We start from the raw sequence: 21,255 nt of genomic DNA, 5'->3' as shown, positions 1-21,255 counted from the left end.
TATTTACTAGATCCCGGACGTGTACACCGGCTGCATGGCCTGGTAGATCTTCAGGAAGGGCCGGCAACCTAGAAGACACCGATCAGAAATGGAGAGAAGGAGCATTCATTAGCCAAGGGGCTTAGTCATTGGGAAGGAAAACAAAGAGCCCAGCCATGGTGGAGGGGGCCAGAGGGCTGGGGACCTTTCCCTAGCCTGCCTGCTTCTCGCAGCACCCTCCCCAGGCCTGGACAACAGACGTCCCAGACACATGGCAGTGGGAGCAGAGAGGCCCCTATACATTGTCCACCCTTCCTCCTGGCAGACCTACGTGAGACGCGGCACGCTGCCCGGCCAACAGCCAGCCCTTGGGGTCCAGAGCCCCTGACAACTAGCAGTGAAGAGAACTCGGTGCACCAGCCAGGGGTGCTCCAGCCCCTGCTGATGACAACAGAGGGGAGCCCATGCAGCTTCCGGGCTGGTGACCCAGAGGATGGGAACCCCCCTGCTTGGCGGCGGTGTGTCGGGGTGCCAGCAAACCCCCGGAGTTAGGGCCGCCGCTGAGTTCCCACAATAAGCCCAACCGTGGCTCCATTCTGGAATCCACCAGAAACGGCCACGCAGCAGATCTACGAGCCGTTGGCACAGATGCTCTGTCTACACTAGGGCTCCCACCACTGCCATCCCCAGCGGAGCTGCACGGTGGCTAGTGACTGGGTGATCGCCCTTCCCTCCACCTGCTCTGGGCGGCGTGCCCCAGGGGGCCAGGGCATGGGGCAGGATGCTCTCAGGCACCCCAGACCCCACCAGGGCAGGTGGAGAGTCCGGGGGTCCCCACAGAGGCCTGGGCTCCCTGGGCAGCTCGTACCACGGCCCGGCTCCAGCTTCTGGCCTGGCCAGGGGGCACATCTTCCTTGTAGGGAATAAACACCCCACCAAAGCAGCTCCCCCAGCCAAGAGCCATTGTTAAAGGCACAGCATTGGGGCTGCGGCTGCAAACCCGGCCGGCAGGAAGCTGCCCACGGCAGCCCCTGGCTCCCACGCAGCATCTCGTCTCACTTGCACGTCCCCAACCTTTCTGAAACGCTGGGGGGTTTACCCACCCCCGGGCCCCCTACCCCTCATGCAGCTTCTGTGCCCCTGGAAAGTAGAGTCGCGTTGGGGGGCAGCAAACAAGCCCTCCCGTGCCGGAGCCGGGGGGGACACTTACCGCCTTTGGACTCGAAGTTGGGGATCCCGTGCATGATGACATGGTGCAGGAACAAGGGCTTGTTGTTCATTTTGATCGTGCCGGACAGCAGGCCGCTGAAGTAATGGACATACCTGGGGCAGAAACCAGCGTGGGGTCAGGAGGTTAGTGGTGTCTGTTAGCACGGCCCGTTCAAGCTGCTTTGGTCTCCTCACTGCAGAAGGGGGCTGGGCACCTGCCCCCTATTCCCTCTGCTCCTTTCCTTCCACCCGGGTACCCCGCTCAGTAGCCCTACCCGTCTGTAAACTCACCCTTCGGCTCAGCTGCCTGCATCGGAAGCCATTCCAAATGTGCCCCAGAATCCTTTGCTCCAAAGGAGACACCCTCGCAGCTGACACCATGGGATCCAGGTTGAGACTCAAAGGCGCTGGCTGAGCAGAAACAGGGTGGCCAGAAATTTCACAGCCAGGGAGGAGGGTTTCAGGACTGGCTAGAAGGCCCAAGGGGTTTCAAACCTGGGCCTTCAAAGCTGCCAAGCAGCGGACATCTCCATAACCAGCTCATGTTACACTACCCACAACCCACTGAGGACACAGACAACAGGAAGTCCCGCCTCAAGGGCTCTGACAGGCAGCAGCCTCATGGCTGCTGATTGGCTCCCTGCCCTATATAAATAAACCCAAGGAGCATTCCAGGAAGCGTCCAGACAACAGCGCACCTCTCCTGTAGCTGCCACCGCCATTCCTGCTCCGTTCTTGAACTCCTCTCGACCTCACCTTGATTTGGACGTCGCCTCCTAACCCGGACCGTGTAACCTGACTTGGACTTTGATCCGTGGTATCGGCCCCGACCTGGAACTTGACTATATGCCTGCATCTATCTTATTATCAATCCCATTCCTCATGGCTCCTGACATTCTGTTCACTTTTTTGACTGTCGCTGCAGATTGAGTGGATGTTTTCAGAGAATCATCCACAATGGCTCCAAGATCTTTCTTGAGTAGTTACAGCCAATTTAGACCCCATCACTGATTATGTTTTCCAATGTTCGTTACTTTACATTTATCATCCCTGAATTTCATCTGCCATTTTCTTGCCCACTCACGCAGTTTTGTGAGATCCCTTTGTAACTCTTCACAGTCAGCTTTGGACTTAACTATCTTAAGTAGTTTTGTATCGTCTACAAACTTTGCCACTTCACCGTTTACCCCTTTTTCAGATCATTTACGAATATGGACTGTAATTTTCACTCCATGCATCTGAAGAAGTGAGGGTTTTTACCCACGAAAGCTTATGCTCAAATAAATCTATTAGTCTTTAAGGTGCCATTGGACACCTGGTTGTTTTTGTGGATACAGACTAACACAGCTACCCCTCTGATAATAAGATAGAAGATATCATAATGCCACTATCTAAATCCATGTTACATCCCCACCTTGAATGCTGTGTGCAGTTCTGGTCACCCCCAGTCCAGCTGGCCCTTGCGACCTACCCAACACTGACAAAACATGAGGCTGTTGGCTGGTGGGACCACGTGTCCCCACTGAATTCTCCAAAGTGGAACAGCCTGACCTGAAATGTCTGACCGGCCAAAGGAGAACAACTCCTTCTAGACTGTTAGCAGTTCAAAGCTGGGCCTTACTCCACTGAACGAGTCATCTCCTCCAGGCCTCCAATAGGATCCAAACTTGACTTGCCACGTCAGCGTCACCTGCTACGCACAGACCAGCTAACCGGGGAGACGGTGCAGACTTGCTGGGGTATGTTATTGTGCCCAGATAAGCTCGCTGAGCAGAACTCCTTCCCTCACACACAGCTCACACTAGATACGCATGTGGGTTTGGCTCAGAGTCCCAAGCGATGTGATAAACCTAACGAGGTCCTGTTCTCACAGTGGTTCCGGGAGCAGGGCCACTCATGACATGACACAGTAACCCAGACTGGGGAAGAACAGCTCAGCTAAGAGTGCCAGGACGGGCATGCAGAAATCGAGAGAACGAGAAAACCGTGAAACCCACAAGCTTTCAAACTGCAACGTAACTTCCTCCACCGACCATCTCAGCCCAGATCCTCAAAGATATGTAAGCACCAAACTCCTGTTGCTTTCACCTTATCCCTCTGAGGACGTGGGCCCTCCACCCAAACCCTCAGCCCCCGTGAGCAGCTGGCCGGTCTGGGCGCCCAGGCACTGGCGTTTGCCCTGCGCGGATCCAAGGTGTTGAGCTGGGGTTGGATTTCTCCCACCAGCCAGACCAATCTGGATTCCGATCCACGTTCACCCCTGCCCATGGGCTGCTCTGGTTTCTAGGTCAGGGTGCGAGGGCATGAGAGCGAGGGAAAGCCCAGGGGAGCAAAGCTGGAGGCAGAGGCAGCGCTGGGCGAGGAGACGGGCTCGAAATCTCCCTCTGGTTCTACGGATCTCCCTGCAGCACCAGGGCCTCTAGTGCCACCTAGTGGAGCAGAGGGGAATGCATGTTTGATATCGGCGAGTTCTGCAGGCCCCTTCCCCCGAACAGGGAGGCCTGGCTGGAGCACTGCCCCATTCATCTGACCTGCACCACATATGCCAAGAAGCGGCATCCTACCCGGAGGGCTGTTGTCACTTCGATACCAGCCAGGTGCCCTGGGCCCAGCCTCCTGGCTCCCTGTGTGTGAGCAAGCCCTTGACCCCGCCTGCAGTGACACTGCTCTCACCTCCTGCCATCGACCAGCCGGAGGCAGGGCTCAATTCCAGCCCTGGCAGGAAATCGCACCCACAGCCAGGTCCCTTTCAGGACAGGAGGGGGCAGTGCCACTTGGCCCAGGCTTCTGAGCCAGCATGGTCCAGGGTGCATCAAAGGGGGCAGTTAGGAGGGCAATTCCCTCATGGGTTGTCCCATAATTGTCCACTGGGGGTGCCTTGCACCATCCTCTGAAGCCGCTGGCACCAGGCCCTGTCCGAGACAATCGGGCAGTGCCCGGTCCCTACTTGGTTCAAGGGAGAAGCAACTGGGTGCTCGGGGCGAGTGGCAGCGCTGGCCCCGTGGCTTTCACCGGCCCGTGTAATCTGATGGGCAGCCAGCTCCTCTATTGAAGCCCTCACGACACGCCTGGGAAGTGGAAGTTGCAGGGCCATTCCCGAGTCCCCGATCGCGCCGGCCGGATGTTGGCAGGAACAATGCCATGGGCCGACTGGACAGGGCGCGGCCCAGGAAACCCCAGACCAGAGCCCAACACCCGCTTGGTAGACGGGGCCCGATCCCGAGCCGATGCAAACGGGCCCCGCACGAGGGGGGGTGTCACTCGAACTGCACCGACGCCAGGGATCTGACTCAGCCCCTGTGTGCCTTTCTATGGATAATGCCCTCAGACAACGTGAGACGCAAACATGCCCTAGACCCAGAGCTGGACAAGGACAAATGCTGTTCGGAGAAAGGAAGCATTTTCCTGCGTTTACTCTGCTAAGTGGATGCCGGTTTGCAGCCCATTGAGCCCGGCCTGGTGCAGGCCACTAAGAGCCGTGGGCGTCAAAGCTCAGCGAAGAAGCTTGATTTGCAGCGCATGGCAAATCCCCTTCCGTGGGAGGCACCTTCAATTCCCCACAGCCCGGAGGGGTCCTGGGCTGGCTGCTCGCGCATTGCCCTGCAGCCACCTGCTGTCTGTCTGTCCCTGTGGGGGCTGGAGACTTGCCCGCGGGTGGGGCATTCATTCACCCAGGTTCCTCTGGGTTGGGGACTCAGCTGAGCAAATCCCGAACTCGGCTCAGCACCATTAATCTGCCCAGGCTTCGGGCAGAGCAAGGGGCACGCAGGGGGGGTGCATGGCAGGCCAGGCTGGTCCGCAAGATGCCCGTCCCCAAGCCCGTGTCAGGAGAGTTTCCCCTGGGCACCGCGGCTGTGGGCCCTGAGATCCTGGCTGAGTGCAGGAGCCAGGGTACAAACAAAGGGCCAGCCCCTCCTCCCAGCCCCCCACACCCACCGCCTCAGCTCCTCGCTCTCGTTTGGGGTCTTGATATTTTCCTTTAAAGCAGGGACAAAGCCAACCCAGAACTCAAACCCAGCCTGCCATGCAGGGGGGATCAAGCCCCTGAGTCCACGCCCATGCCTATGGTCGGGATCTGGAGCAGATTCAGAGCCAGAAGGGGCCCAGTTTCTGGATCTAGGCCAGGCAGCCTGCCCCTGCTTTGCACCTGCTTCCCAGCCCTCTAACCTGCAGAGGGGGGCCAGAGTTTACCCAGCTACCTCTGCTGGAGGGCCTCTCCCCCTCCCAATTTGATGCACCACACACCAGGCACACCAAGTCCTGCCACCAGGGGGCATCTTCTCCCACCTGACTCCATGGCCCCACACACACCCTGTCCGGGCACCACATGTCCGATCAAACACCGGCTCAATCGCCATCTTTATTTCCATCACCAAAGGCCCCAGCAAGCCGCCGAGGGGCCCGGGCCAGTGCTCACAGCTTTGGCCGCCGGGGAGAGAGGCGCCGCAGGACTCACCTCTTCTGTGACGGCTGCCCGACTGGCAGCACCTTGTCCTCGTAGAACCTCTTCATGGCAAACCTGTCGAGGGCTTGGTCCGCGCTGCGGGGGGAAGGTGCACACGGTCAGACGGGCGGGGGGCGGGCTCCGGGCTGCATGCAAGGCAGGCGGCAGTAAGGCCGAGTGCGCGGGAGGGCATGGCAAGGGGACTCCGTCTCCCCCCGACACGTTTATAAACAGGAGGCGCCGGAGAGCCCATTGGGGCTATTTCGAGGCCCTTCTGTTTTCCCTGAGCCAGTAAGAGGTCCCTCAGGGCTTGTTTGGGGGTCAGCGGTGACGTGCATTGGCAGGGCTACATGGAGAGCCCAGGGGTAGCAGCAGCTGCTTTGGGTCCCAGCTGGGGGGCATGGGCAGAGCTGTGTTGGCACCAAGGATTGGACTTGAATAGCAGGGGGCTGCGGGCCGGGATTGAGGGGCCCTGGCAGAGCTGTGGGGGGAGCCCAGAGATGGGATACCAGGGGCTGCAGGTTGGCACTGAGGGGCACCAGCAGAGCTGTGGGGGGAGCCCAGAGCTGGGCTAGCAGGGGCTGCGGGTCGACACTGAGAGGCCCCGGCAGAGCTGGGAGAGACCCCAGGGCAGGTCGGGACTGAGGGGTACCCCAGGCCCGGATGAGCAGGGGGTGCGGTGGGTCGGGGCTGAGGTGCCCTGGCAGCATCATGGTGGGGAGGGGGGTGTTTGCCCAGTGCGCCTCTCCCCATCTCAGTCAGCCCCACCCTTCGCCTGCCCCAGCTCCAGAGCTCGCCCCCAACACGCGCTGCCCGGGTCCCGGCTGCTGTCTCCACAGGGCCGCATCGGATACCCCAGCTCGGGGAGGCGGCTCCAACTCGCCCTCCGGATTTACAGACACAGACTGGAGCCGGTTGGATCGACAAAGACCTGGAATGGCCACTGCAGCCCCCTCTAGGCCTGGGCCCAGCCCATGATGCCCGGCCCCAGGAACCCTGCAGGCTGCAGTCCCCTAGCATCCCCCAACCCCCCACATTCTGCCCCCAAGCGAGGGGCCACCCTGGTACTGTCAGTCCTTGGCCGCCTTTCCCTGCTGCCAACCAGGGCGCTGGGACGGCTGGGGGAGTGGGACCCTGTTCTCCTCTCACCGGGCTGGGTTTGAAGTGCTAGTCTGGAGGCAAAGGGCCCTGCATCCCATTTGCAGCCCCCTACCTATCCTGCCCCCCAGGAGGTGGTCCCCTCTTCTCCATCCTCGTCTGCCCCGCCCGCTGCCCTCCCAGGTGGCTGGTTCGGGCGGACGGTCCCCCCTGAGCTGGGCCAGGGAGATGCCAGGAGCCGAGAAGCTGCCAATGGTCCCCCCCAGGAGCAAGAGGGGATGGGCACCAGTGCCCAGACCCCAGCCCAGAAGCGGGGGCTGGGCCAAAGACACCATTGCTGCTGCTGGGAAGGGGGAGGATGCTGAAGAGAAGCGGCGTCCTCCTGAACTGGGCTCCGAAAGGCGGGTCCCCGGGCTGGTTATCTCCACGGGGGCACTAAGGCTTTGGGGAGAGGGTCCATAGGGGACACCTGGGGTGCTGCTCCAGGTGCCCCCCCCCCCCCCCCCCGCATGCCAGGCTCCTCTCACCTGGCTGAAATGTTGCTGTAGTGCATGTAGGCGGCCACCACGACTCCCATCCGGCCTCGGTTTCCCTGCGAGAGACCAGAACAAAGAGGGCATTGGGCATCCCGGGTGGCATCCAGAGACATCCCAGAGTCCACCAGCCAGCGGCAGGGTCCTTCGCGCAGGGCCTGATTCGACGCTCACTGAATGCAAAGACTCCCCTTGATTTCAACAGGCTTTAGAGCGGGCCCAGTGTGCTGGTAATGAGCCGCCACGATCCACCCCAGAGGTGGCTGCATTTCAGCATCCAGCAAAATGGTCACCATATTTCCAGCCTGAAGCGCCCAGAGCGACGCGCTAGGGAAGGGAGGTGCTAGAGGAATCCGTGCTGGGATCTCGGGTGATGAATAACACCCCGCAGAAGCTTTTGACAGGGGTGGGGTTGTCGTGCCTGGATTTGGAAGCTATTGTGTTCCTAATTCTGTATCACGCACACGGAGCATGTTGTCATGCCTGACTGCCAGCGTGTTCCCCCACTCCCCTATCTACTAGACCAGAGGTGACGAGTGGGGGGCCGGGCATGCAGGGTCGCATGGCCCCGCCCCCGATTGCTCGGTCACATGGTGCGGCTGGGCCCCCTCCCTGCGGGGCAGCTGAGCTGACAAGCTGCGTCAGAGGCAGGAGGAACAGCTGGGCGGGGTGGCTGCTTTCCGGGAGGCAGGCACTGCCGGGCGGGGAGGCGTGACTCGAGCTGCTCCGGGGTTGTGCCGCCCCTCCCCCACTATCAGCAGGCACGGGTTGTCTCTGGGACCCACGAACATGCGTGTGGTCAGACGCCGGTGACCATGTCGCCCTCCAGAGGCTGCAGCCTGTGGTGCACGTTTGCTCTTAGAGGGGAGGTGCTCGGGCGTCCTCTCCAGCATGAGTCGCTTATGTTCTGCCTGTGACTGTGGTGGCTTTATCTAGGCCCCCAGCCGTCCCGGACAAGCGGGACTGCAGGGTCAGGCCCATTGGATCGGGCCTTGAGCGCTAGGGGAGATGCTGTTCCCGCCGGCCAAGCCGATGCTTCGGGGTCGCTACATCTGTCCTGGCTGCAAGGCAGGTCAGAGCGAGGGTCTTTGCTGGGGGGGGGGGGGGGGGGGGGGGGCTGGACACAAGGAAAAATGTAACCCTTTGGAGGCTCCAGAGATGGAGAGCAAAGATTCTGGGCTAGAAGGGGCTGGTTTGGGTGAACTCCCCTTGGGTGGCTGGAATGTGAAACGAACCCACGTCTGTGCGTTTATATCGCCCGCTAGGGATGGATTCTCCTTTGGCTGGTGGCAAAAGGGCCTGTTTTCCTCCTGATTTGAGGGACCTGTGAAATCTGCTCGAGGGACCTGTGAAAAGCCAGGCCCGCACATGATCCTTCTTCACTTGTTGGGCCTATCCACTGTCCCTGGGTGCTGTTAAACAGCTGCCACGTCCCACCCCAGAGGTGGCTGCATTTCAGCGGAGGGTGAAAAGTTGTGGGATAAATTTCTCTTTCTGTAGCATCTCGTCTGTACCTCTTTCCTCCCAAAGCACCTTGCCAGCTCTAGACGTACAGCACCACTGAATTGCAGCCACCTCTGGAGTGGGTCAAAGGCAACCAGCACACTCCAGGCTGCACAAGGGGGTGGGCTAGGATCTGACACAGGCGGTGACCGTGGCAGGGTCTGACCCCAAGGACCCAGCAAACCCAGGAGTTTCAAGCTCGTTACACTGGGCAGTGACTCAGACATATGCTGAGCACGAATCTGATCCTGCCGCGAGCTCTTAAGGGAGCAGCTACAAACACCTGCTCCTCGGGGTCTTCCCCACAGTCCCAGTAAAGCACAGATGGGCTAGTCACCAGTCCTGTGTAGGGCCGGGCTCCATTCAGCTGGAGCTGGGAATGCCGACAGGGGTGACACGTGGGATCCTGACTCAGTCGCTGCTGGGCTGAAGGCCGGGGGGGGGCTTCCCAGGGGGACCCAGGGCTGGCCGTGGCGCTCTTTCCTTTGAGTCTGTGATGTTAACGGGCCACGGACCTGCCCCTGCCCCCATCTCTCCCCTTGTCCCTCGTTCAGCCCCTCCGGGAAGTGTTCCAGGCGCTCCCCGTCTCCCCCAGGCCCTGCTCCCCCTCCCAGTTGCTCTCCCATGTGTCCCTGTGCCCTGCCCCCCGAGACAGCATCCCCCTGCTTTTCTCTCCCCGCCAGGCCATTGGCGAACAGGCCCTGCCCCCCGGGGGGCGCTCTCGCTCACCTTGTTGTGGAGCACAACCACGTTGTGGGGCTCGGCGCTCAGCCACGTGTCCATGGCCTTGCAGATGCTGCAGATCTTCTCCAGGGCAGGCGTGTGCAGGTCAGGCCACCCGAAATCCAGCACCTGGGATGGGCAGAGACAGGGGGGAGGAGGAGGAGGCTGGAGGAGATGAAGGCTCCCCCTCTGCGGCTTTTGGTTACCGGTTGCCGTAGACGCCCAGGGCTCCTCATGCCAGCCTGGCCTCACGGGCGCTGCCGCCCGCCGGGTAACCTGCCCGGGCGGGACCCAGAGTGTGCGGACCCACTCAGGTGGCCCCTGGTTGGGAGATGCAGGAGACCCTTCCAGGGGCAGAACAGGTCTTTGCCTTGAGGTATCTCCACAAGGGGACCTTGCCCACACCTGGTACCCAGCAGGAACGGGAGGGCACCATGCCAGCTGCCCAGGGCCCTAGGCTAAACTGTGGGGCCAAAGCAGCTCTGGTGTGGTGTCATCAAGCCCCATGGCAAAGCCCCACCCAGGCTGCACTGGCTGGCTTTACCCGCCCACCAGCCTGAGGGGAAGGGCACACATGGGACAGCGACGGAGGGAGGGCATGAAGCCAGCAATGGGAAGTGCTGAACCAGGACCTGGGGGGGGGGGGGGGCTGTGTGGTGCCTGGCGGGAAGGGGTTAATTGTGCCCAGTGCCAGCCCGGCCTGCATCCCTGCTTTGCATTAGTGCTCCGGAGGTCCCCTCCGCAAGGCACGGGCATGGCACCACGGGAGGGGCCGTGTGCCACCCTGATTGATTGGAAGCACAGGGGGCAGGGGCTGGAGCCACCCACAAACCCGGGGCCCCACCCTGCCAGCTCCCGTAAGGCGGGGAGCAGGGTCTCTCCCGAGGGCAGGGCTGGGGGGCTCGGCCCAGCGGGTAGGCCCGTTGGTAAGGGAGCACAGTCCAGGGCATTGGCTGCCCGCTCAGACTGACCACAAAGGGAGCCAATCTGCTGCCGACAGCAGCCTCCGGATCTGGACCACTAAGGCAGGAGGTGAAAGGGGCTGGAGCCCACCCCCGAGCCCCGGCCCACCCGACTTTCCCCTCCTCCTTGGTGCTACCCAGCTGCGAAGACCCAGGCGACTCCTGGCCTGGGCCGGTTTCTCTGCTCCCCGGAGACAACCCCCAGGCCCATCCGTTCCCGCTGCCCCGGCGCTATCGACCTGCGACTGCTCCCGCCAGCGCCTGGCACACCGCCGGGGCTTGCCGCGTGCTAGCTGTCTCTCCGGGAACGGCGCTGGGGATCAGGCTGGGAGATCCCGGCGCGTGCCTGGCTCCCAGTCCTTGCCCAGCCCGTGCGGCTGCCAGAGACAGCGGGATCAGGATGGGATTAGCAGACAAAGAAAACACATCCACGGGGCTAAGGAACACGCAGCCAGTGGGGGATCCACAGGGCTGGCAGCCCCGTCCCGACCTGGATGCTCTCACGGGACTCCCCTTTCCCCACTAGCAGCCCCCAACGCACCCTGGGGCTCTGGAGTCCAGGCCCCATTCTGATCCCAGCCAGGTTCCAAAGACTAGCTGGGATCAGGGCCGGGCCCATCGCAGCTGGCAGCCCCCGGGCTCGGCTGGGGAGTCGCACGATGGCTCTGAGGCCGGCCCCCAGAGCCAAGACACCACGGAGAATGGCACCCGTGACGCCGCAGGCTGAGAGGAGCCCGGCTCGCACGGGCTCGGCTGGGCTGCCAGGAGAGGCCGTTCCTTGTCAGCGGGTCTGACCGGCGTCGGGATTCCCTGGCACTTCTGTAGCCCCAGTCACACCCACGGGGGCACCAGGGACCTGGGATTCGTCACTGCAGAGATTTTCATTTAGCCAGGCGCCCGCTTCGGTTCTGGGGCTGGGGAAGGGGGAAGAGAGCTCTCTGGGCACCAAAGAGGGGCAGGCCTCACCTCCCCACCGCCCCAGGGCCTCCCCTGCCCTGGGGGACCCCCTGTGGGGCTCAGAGGGGTGCTCCATTTCCATGACCCTTGGCCTCTCCTCCAGGGCTGTCCGGGACGGGGCTCTGGTGACGTGGGCCATTGGGCGCTGGGCAGGGACCTGCCAAACTCAGTGCTTATGGGTGGGAACACTCCTGCCTCGTGACCTGTGCCCCCGGGGGCAAAACAACATGCCAGGGGGCACACCCAACCCCCGCTGGGCTCTGTGCACCACTGGAGGCGAGAGCGAAACACCCATGATCCTTCCCGCCCCCCGCCCCCCACCGCCAGACTCCAGCTCCTCCTGGGGCAGAGACCACCCCTCCCCCAGCCCACAATGGCGCCCAGAGCACCCCCCATGGCCGGCCGCCCTTACCTTGGAGTGCAGCTTGCTGATGTCGTGTCTGCGCTCGGACAGATTGAAAAGCTTGGGAGAGAAGAGAGTCAGGAGAAGAGCAACGGTGGAGCAAGGACAGCCCCAGCGACAGCGCCCCCCGGCCACCCCACACAGACCCGGCCCCAGCCCCAGCGACAGCGCCCCCCGGCCACCCCACACAGACCCGGCCCCAGCCCCAGCGACAGCGCCCCCCGGCCACCCCACACAGACCTGGCCCCGGCCCCAGCGACAGAGCCCCCCGGCCACCCCGCACAGACCCGGCCCCAGCCCCAGCGACAGCGCCCCCCGGCCACCCCGCACAGACCCGGCCCCAGCCCCAGCGACAGCGCCCACCGGCCACCCCACACAGACCCGGCCCCAGCCCCAGCGACAGCGCCCCCCGGCCACCCCACACAGACCCGGCCCCAGCCCCAGCGACAGCGCCCCCCGGCCACCCCACACAGACCCGGCCCCAGCGACAGCGCCCCCCGGCCACCCCACACAGACCCGGCCCCAGCCCCAGCGACAGCGCCCCCCGGCCACCCCACACAGACCCGGCCCCGGCCCCAGCCCCAGCGACAGCGCCCCCCGGCCACCCCACACAGACCCGGCCCCAGCGACAGCGGCCCCCGGCCACCCCACACAGACCCGGCCCCAGCGACAGCGCCCCCCGGCCACCCCACACAGACCCGGCCCCAGCCCCAGCGACAGCGCCCCCCGGCCACCCCACACAGACCCGGCCCCAGCCCCAGCGACAGCGCCCCCCGGCCACCCCACACAGACCCGGCCCCGGCCCCAGCGACAGCGCCCCCCGGCCACCCCACACAGACCCGGCCCCGGCCCCAGCGACAGCGCCCCCCGGCCACCCCACACAGACCCGGCCCCGGCCCCAGCGACAGCGCCCCCCGGCCACCCCACACAGACCCGGCCCCGGCCCCAGCGACAGCGCCCCCCGGCCACCCCACACAGACCCGGCCCCAGCCCCAGCGACAGCGCCCCCCGGGCACCCCACACAGACCCGGCCCCAGCGACAGCGCCCCCCGGGCACCCCACACAGACCCGGCCCCAGCGACAGCGCCCCCCGGCCACCCCACACAGACCCGGCCCCGGCCCCAGCGACAGCGCCCCCCGGCCACCCCACACAGACCCGGCCCCGGCCCCAGCGACAGCGCCCCCCGGCCACCCCACACAGACCCGGCCCCGGCCCCAGCGACAGCGCCCCCCGGCCACCCCACACAGACCCGGCCCCAGCCCCAGCGACAGCGCCCCCCGGTCACCCCACACAGACCCGGCCCCAGCGACAGCGCCCCCCGGCCACCCCACACAGACCCGGCCCCGGCCCCAGCCCCAGCAACAGCGCCCCCCGGCCACCCCACACAGACCCGGCCCCAGCGACAGCGCCCCCCGGCCACCCCACACAGACCCGGCCCCAGCCCCAGCGACAGCGCCCCCCGGCCACCCCACACAGACCCGGCCCCAGCGACAGCGCTCCCCGGCCACCCCACACAGACCCGGCCCCAGCCCCAGCGACAGCGCCCCCCGGCCACCCCACACAGACCCGGCCCCAGCGACAGCGCCCCCCGGCCACCCCACACAGACCCGGCCCCAGCCCCAGCAACAGCGCCCCCCCGGCCACCCCACACAGACCCGGCCCCAGCCCCAGCGACAGCGCCCCCCGGCCACCCCACACAGACCCGGCCCCAGCCCCAGCGACAGCGCCCCCCGGCCACCCCACACAGACCCGGCCCCAGCCCCAGCGACAGCGCCCCCCGGCCACCCCACACAGACCCGGCCCCAGCGACAGCGCCCCCCGGTCACACCGCACAGACCCGGCCCCAGCCCCAGCGACAGCGCCCCCCGGCCACCCCACACAGACCCGGCCCCAGCGACAGCGACAGCGCCCCCCGGCCACCCCACACAGACCCGGCCCCAGCCCCAGCGACAGCGCCCCCCGGCCACCCCACACAGACCCGGCCCCAGCCCCAGCGACAGCGCCCCCCGGTCACACCGCACAGACCCGGCCCCAGCCCCAGCAACAGCGCCCCCCGGCCACCCCACACAGACCCGGCCCCAGCGACAGCGACAACGCCCCCCGGCCACCCCACACAGACCCGGCCCCAGCCCCAGCGACAGCGCCCCCCGGCCACCCCACACAGACCCGGCCCCAGCCCCAGCGACAGCGCCCCCCAGCCACCCCACACAGACCCGGCCCCAGCCCCAGCGACAGCGCCCCCCGGTCACCCCACACAGACCCGGCCCCAGCCCCAGTGACAGCGCCCCCCGGCAGGGCCGGCTCTGGCTTTTTTGCCGCCCCAGGCAAAAAAGCCTCCGGCCGCCCCCCCCCGCGGGGGGGGGGGGCGGAGTCGGGGGGGGCGGCGAGCCCCGGCGGGGGCTCCGCTCTCCCCCCGGCGGCCGGGGGGAGGGCGCCGGAGGGGAGGGCGGCCGGAGCCTTGGGAGGAGGGCGGCGAGCCCCGGCGGGGGCTCCGCTCTCCCCCCGGCGGCCGGGGGCAGGGCGCGGGGGGGGAGGGCGGCGAGCCCCGGCGGGGGCAGGGCGGCGAGCCCCGGCGGGGGCTCCGCTCTCCCCCCGGCGGAGGGGAGGGCGGCCGGAGCCCTGGGAGGAGGGCAGCGAGCCCCGGCGGGGGCTCGGCTCCCCCCCCCCCGCGGCCAGAGCGCCGGGGGCAGGGCGGCGAGCCCCGGCGGGGGCTCGGCGGCCGGCGGGGGCTCGGCGGCCGGGGGGAGGGCGCCGGAGGGGAGGGCGGCCGGAGCCCTGGGAGGAGGGCGGCGAGCCCCGGCGGGGGCTCGGCTCTCCCCCCCGCGGCCAGAGCGCCGGGGGCAGGGCGGCGAGCCCCGGCTGGGGCTCAGCTCTCCCCCCCCCCGGCGGCCAGAGCGCAGGGCGGCGAGCCCCAGCAGGGGCTCGCCGCTCTCCCCCTGGCAGCCGGGGGAGGGCGCGGGGGGGAGGGCGGCCAGAGCGCCGGGGGGAGGGCGGCGAGCCCGGCTGTGGCCCCGCTCTCCCCGGCGGCCCGAGCGCCGCGCCGCCCCCCTCCAGGTGCCGCCCCAAGCACCAGCTTGGGTGCCTGGTGCCTGGAGCCGGCCCTGCCCCCCGGTCACCCCACACAGACCCGGCCCCATCCCCAGCGACAGCGCCCCCCGGCCACCCCACACAGACCCGGCCCCAGCGACAGCGCCCCCCGGCCACCCCACACAGACCCTGCCCCAGCCCCAGCGACAGCGCCCCCGGTCACACCGCACAGACCCGGCCCCAGCCCCAGCGATAGCGCCCCCCGGCCACCCCACACAGACCCAGCCCCGGCGACAGCGCCCCCAGCCACACCGCGCAGACCCGGCCCCGGACATTCGGCAGGGTCAAAGGGAGGAAGGATGGAGTCACAGCAGCAAGATCTTGCAGCTCTTCGGTTCAGAGCAGGGTGGGATAATGCAGGGCCGGGAAGGCAAGGCAGGGAGCTGGGCCCTGAGGCAGCGGAGAAGGGGCAGCCAGTGGGGATTCTGTTGGTGCCCCAGGACGCTCAAGAGACCTGCGCTGCCCCCCTGAACTAGCAGCACTGAGCTGCTTCAGCCCAGCACGGTACCTCCCCCAGGTGTCCGCACTCATATCACTGCAACCTCACGGACACAACTCTTCCCTCCAGCCTGCAGGGCAGATACAGCCCCCTCGTTCTGCCTGGGCGCCAGATGGGGACCCCGGGGCTGGGCCTGACCCACAGCAGGGAGCAGCGCCTGTACACCGCAGAGCCATTGCTGCGGGAAGTCTCCGCTAGGCCGTTAGCCACCGGCCCAGCAAAGCGGCCGCGAGCGTTATGGCTGCCTGGCCCGGGGCGTCACACAGCCGGTGATGTGACCCAGGCCGAAGCAGGGCCAGGTGCACGGAGCTACAGGGGAATCTCTGCTCCTGCATCAGAGAGGAGGTGGGGACCGGTGCCCAGCTCCAGGGTCTCTCTGTTGAGCAGGCAGAGGTGGACAGGACTGTCACAGTCAATATATTGTTGCTGCCTAAATGCACGACCCTGCCGGGGTCCCTACAAAATTACTCAAGATAGTTAAGTCCAAAGCAGATTGTGAAGAGTTACAAATGGATCTCACGAAACTAGGTGACCGGGCAAGAAAATGGCAGATGAAATTCAGCATTGATAAATGCAAAGTAATGCATGTTGGAAAACATAATCCCAACTATACATACAAAATGATGGGGTCTAAATTAGCTGTTACCACTCAAGAAAGAGATCTGGGAGTCATTGTGGATAGTTCTCTGAAAATATCCACTCTATGTGCAGTGGCAGTCAAAAAAGCGAAGAGAATGTTGGGAATCATTAAGAAAGGGATAGATAAGAAGACAGAAAATATCAGAATGCCACTATGTAAATCCATGGTACGCCCACACCTTGAATGCTGCATGCAGTTCTGGTTGCCCCATCTCAAAAAAGATACATTCAAATTGGAAAAGGTAGGATTTGGAAGGGCAACAAAAATGATTGGGGGGATGGAACAGCTTCCATATGAGTGGAGATTAAAAAGACTAGGACTGTCCATCTTAGAAAAGAAACAACTAAGGGGGGATATGATAGAGGTCTATAAAATAATGACTGGTGTGGAGAAAGTGACTAGGGAAGTGTTATATACCCCTTCACATAACACAAGAACCAGGGGTCACCTGAGGAAATTAACAGGCAGCAGGTTTAAAACAAACAAGAGGAAACATTTCTTCACACAACGCACAGACAACCTGTGGAACTTGTTGCCACGGGATGTTGTGAAGGCCAAAAACATAACTGGGTTCAAAAAAGAATGAGGGAAGTTCATGGAGGACAGGTCCATCAATGGCTATTAGACAAGATGGTCAGGGACACAACCCCAGGCTCTGGGTGTCCCTAAGCCTCTGACTGTCAGACACTGGGACTGGAGGACAGGGGATGGGTCACTTGCTAATTGCCCTGTTCGGTTCACTCCCTCTGAAGCACCTGGCACTGGCTACTGTCAAAGACAGGATCCTGGCTAGATGGACCATTGGTCTGATGCAGAATGGCCATTCTTATATTCTTAATGGACCCTCGTGACCATGAATGTATCGAACTCGGAATCTGGGCATCCATTTCACACCCTCCTGAGATTCCCGAGTCCCCGTCTGACCCTGGAACATGGTGCCAGGACCTTCCCCACGCTGCGGGGAGGTGGATGGCTTGGCAACCCCAGGAATTCAGGATCCCAGCCCCTACAGCTTCCTCTCCCACAGTCAGTTCCACACCCTTCCCGACACTCCTCCCCAGGCCCTCCAGCCGGCCACCTGCCAATGGGGAGCGGGGCGATGTCTCTTACCAGGTAGTTATCTCCATGCTTGGACTTGAGCATCTGGGCCACTTCCTTGAGGTTGCTGCGGAAGTTCTGCTCCTCGGCCGAGCTGGGGTACGAGACGGCGATGATCCGCTCGGTGATGTACACCAGGTCCAGCTCGCAGCTGTCCTCCATGGTCTGGGCCACGCTCACGCTCCTGGGCCAACAAGAAGCAGCCAGCTCAGGGCCCAGCAAGGCGCTACGGGCCTGCGGGGCGAAGGTCTAGCGATCTGGAACCCGAACAAGGTGGCGTTCCCGCAGCACCCTCCTTCGCCCGACGACTGCAAAGGGCGTTGTAAGCGGTAGGTCATTAAGACCCGTGCGCTAATGATCATCATCCCTGATCCACAGATGGGCTGGGCAAGGTACGGACACGGGGAGGTCGAGTGGCTGGAGCGAGGACACGTCGGGACTCCCATGGCAGGTCTAGCAATGGAGTTTAGGTGTGGGAGCTACCCACCCCCTACTCTGTACACCAGCTACATTGGTGCAGAGACGGGGCCAATTGCCGTGCCAGCCTCTGCACCCAGCCGCATGCTCTCGGTGCAGCTGGTGGCTCTGGGTCCAAATGGCCACTGACCATAGCAGAAAGTGGCAGAGCTCCTGGAAACCGCGTCCAGAGCTAACCCTCCCAACCACCCAGCCCGACACTGGTGGGTAGTTTGTGGTGAGCAGCCTACAAGGCCCCACAGGTGAAGAGATCCTTCCTGTGCTGACCCAGGCCCCACCTTGTCCAGCCCATCCCCATCTCCAAGCGCCATTCGTTACATTCTCCCTTTGTTGCCTCTTGGCAACCAGATCCGTATCTCCGGGAGCTTATCTCGGTTACACAGAATAATCAATGAAGTCCAAGTGAAGCCTGGCTGGAACGCACTCAACGGGCCTCTCTCTCTCCTGGCATCCGGCCACGGACCAAGCAAACAGGCTGTGGGGTCCTAGATAAGCCTGAGGGAGACAGCTGCCAAGGCAGCCTGCACCCGCCTGGGGAAGCGATGCTTTGCCCTGCAAGGATGCAGAGGTCGCCCCCCCAGGGTGCACAGCGTTTCTAAGCAGGGGGTGAGGGTTGGAGACCACAGGCGTCCCGTGGAGATAGAGGAGATGAAGAAAGGGGCACCTGAGGTATGGGTGAGCTCACAAGGACCCCAGATACGGGCCCCACCCTGCCAGGCATTCAGCATCCTTCCTTCCCACTGCCTTCACTGGAAGCTGAAGGAGCTCCGCGCACTACAGGACAGGGGCTGAAGTACACAGCGGAGAGACATCGAGATGGTGATCGGCCTGGACTGGTCTTAGCCTTGCTGGGAAAAGGGGGAAATTCTGGTCCCCCTCCTGCAGCTCAGTTCCACGGGAATCATTCAGAGGGGAGAGCGCGCCCTACTGGGATATCCCCCCAGGCAGCACAGCGCCCCCTAGCACCATGTGAGAGCTCTGGTCAGTTGGAGGAGCAATCCGCGAATGAACCACCAGCACAAGGGGAAGAAATTCTTCACTTGTTTAAACAGCGGTACCCTAGGCTGGCACCTGGTTATAACCTCAGACTTCGGGCTTCCATCCTGCCACGGTCACAAACCACGGCACCAGCCATCGTCAGGAGGCCCCAAGAGGAGGCCGAGTTCCAGATTCTGTTTTTAAACACAAGACTGAGTTGATCGAACAGTAACAAGCCCTGTCTACACTGATCTCACGCTGCTGGGGAGGGAATGCGGCCAGGCCCGGGCGGCTCTCCTCGCCGGGGGAGAAGTCTCTGCCCATGGCATGGTGCTGGGGGGCAATCACAGGGGTTGTACCTGGAAGGTCTGCGTCGGGGCTGGGCACTTTTGGAGGATTTCGTAGATTCCTAAAGAAAAGAGAGAAAAGCAAAGTTACCATCGTGGGAGTTCATCGGGGAACGGTGTCTCCGACCACAGAGATCTCAGAGCTAACACCTGCTTCCCCCCCCCGCCCCGTAGCAAATCACTAGCAGGCAGCCTAGTCAGATCTTGAAAATTTCAGAGGTTTTGCCTTTTTGGCCAGTTTAGGGTGGGAAACCATTTCAAAGTCTCCAAAATTTACCCAGGTCGGGAAAACCTGTCCTCTGTCAGCCCTTCCCTGTACTCTGTACACTTCACCCCTGCTCCTCCACATTCCCTCCCATCCTATAACATACCCCACCCCTCCCCAAACTCCTGAGCCCTCTCCTACCCCTCCTCAGCTGTGCTGCAACCCCCTCCCACCCTCTATCCACACAGCACCCACAGCCAGCCTGGGAGTGCGTCCCTTGCTCCTGCTGCAAATCACAGAATCATAGACCATTAGGGCTGGCAGAGATCTCAGGAGGTATCTAGTCCAACCCCCTGCTCAAAGCAGAACCAACCCCAACTAAATCATCCCAGCCAGGGCTTCGTCAAGCCGGGCCTTAAAAACCTCTATGGATGGAGATTCCACCACCTCCCTAGGTAACCCATTCCAGTGCTTCACCACCCTCCTAGTGAAATAGTGTTTCCTAATATCCAACCTAGACCTCCCCCACTGCAACTTGAGACCATTGCTCCTTGTTCTGTCATCTGCAACCACTGAGAACAGCCGAGCTCCATCCTCTTTGGACCCCCCCTTCAGGTAGGTGAAGGCTGCTATCAAATCCCCCCTCATTCTTCTCTTCTGCAGACTAAATAACCCCAGTTCCCTCAGCCTCTCCTCATAAGTCATGTACCCCAGCCCCCTAATCATTTTCGTTGCCCTCCGCTGGGCTCTCTCCAATTTTTCCACATCCTTCTTGTAGTGTGGGGCCCAAAACTAGACGCAATACTCCAGATGTGGCCTCACCAGTGCCGAATAGAGGGGAATAATCACTTCCCTCGATCTGCTGGCAGTGCTCCTACTAATACAGCCCAATATGCCGTCAGCCTTCTTGGCAACAAATCTGCTCCAGCCAAGCTGCGTCCTGTCTTCTGGTCAGCGCTGAGGTGGGCCACGTAGGGAGCAGAGATCGCTGAGCCTTTCCAGCCATGGCACCTTGCTCTAGCACATCCTTTCCCCAGGTCATCGCTATGGGAAACCTACCCATGTTAGCGCCTCCTGCAGGCCAACAACCCGCCCCCGCAGCCATTAGCAGGTGCCTTGTATCTAAGATCCAGCCGGCTTCCAAAGGGTTAGGTCCATCTCTCAGTGTCCTATAGTTATTGTGTATAGGCCAGATGAGAGGAAGGGGCGTTGAAAACCTCCCCTCTTTTTTTCCTGATATATTTCCAAGTGAAACTCACATGGATGTCCCGAGTTTCTCTGGTCTAAGCCACGCCAGTTGCACAGAACTGTGTGTGCCTGTGCTCCAGGCCCCTGTGCTGGCACTCTGCAGTCCAGCCCAGCACCTCTGTACTGGACGGGGGGCTAGTCTCCCCCGAGCAGAGGCCAGGGCTGTACCACCAGCAGGACACATTTGCTACCTAACAAGCAAGGCTGCGTGAGCAGCCAGCGTTTGCCTTGGCTCGGCTCGGCAGAGGAAATGTTTGAGTTCTCAAGGCAGGAAGCGTCTATTTACACACGATCCCCAGCCTCAAGAATCCCATCCGCAGCCTGTTTGTTGGGTGACTTCATGACCTCAGCTGAAAAACAGGGTGGGGTTTCCAAAAACCCCTCCGCGCATTCACACCTCATTTGTTTTAGGATCTCCAGCCATCAGCGACAAGTCGTTTAAATGCTCATCTTACTCGAGTAGTCAAATCTGACCTCACGGAGGGCCCCACACCGCTGCGCAAACCACAGACCAGTTCCTTGGCTGGATCCTTCTCGGAGCGATGCCGGGGGACACCAGCTGAGGCTCTGGCCCTAGAGAGCCAAGAGTCGCTACACCCCCTGCGGAAATGCAGCTGCGGCTGGGGTGGAGCGTGGCAGCGGTTTAAAAAAATGCCCAGCACACAACGGCTTAGGACATTAAATGACGAAGGATCCTGTCCCAGGGTGAAACTGCAGGAGGAGTTTGGGCTCCTGCCGCCACATTAGTTCAGTACTGACTCCGAGAGAAGAGCGCCACCTACTGGGAGTCCCCAAGAGGACACGCAGTGGGAAGCCCTCGTTGGGTCTGGTCAAGGAGACCTTATACCGCACACTGGACAGGCC

The 21,255-nt window shown here is 63.0% G+C and overlaps 1 protein-coding gene across 1 annotated transcript in view; it reads right to left on the bottom strand.

The window, feature by feature from the left end:
* The window catches only part of TNS1 (tensin 1), a 120,710-nt gene extending 101,716 nt beyond the window's left edge, over positions 1-18,994 (bottom strand). The window contains exons 1-8 of the mRNA XM_065413663.1: positions 18,951-18,994; positions 17,149-17,320; positions 11,821-11,871; positions 9,496-9,618; positions 7,258-7,322; positions 5,645-5,728; positions 1,190-1,302; positions 8-68 (exon numbers count right to left, since the gene is read on the bottom strand). Of these exons, the coding sequence (XP_065269735.1) occupies positions 8-68; positions 1,190-1,302; positions 5,645-5,728; positions 7,258-7,322; positions 9,496-9,618; positions 11,821-11,871; positions 17,149-17,298 (647 nt within the window). The 5' untranslated portion in view covers positions 17,299-17,320; positions 18,951-18,994. The remainder of the gene's footprint in view (positions 1-7; positions 69-1,189; positions 1,303-5,644; positions 5,729-7,257; positions 7,323-9,495; positions 9,619-11,820; positions 11,872-17,148; positions 17,321-18,950) is intronic.
* Between the last annotated feature and the right edge of the window lie 2,261 nt (positions 18,995-21,255).

The sequence above is a fragment of the Emys orbicularis genome, chromosome 11 (genome assembly GCF_028017835.1).
Source record: "Emys orbicularis isolate rEmyOrb1 chromosome 11, rEmyOrb1.hap1, whole genome shotgun sequence".
Lineage (NCBI taxonomy): Eukaryota > Metazoa > Chordata > Testudines > Emydidae > Emys > Emys orbicularis.
This window is presented reverse-complemented; position numbering and strand designations above follow the sequence as displayed.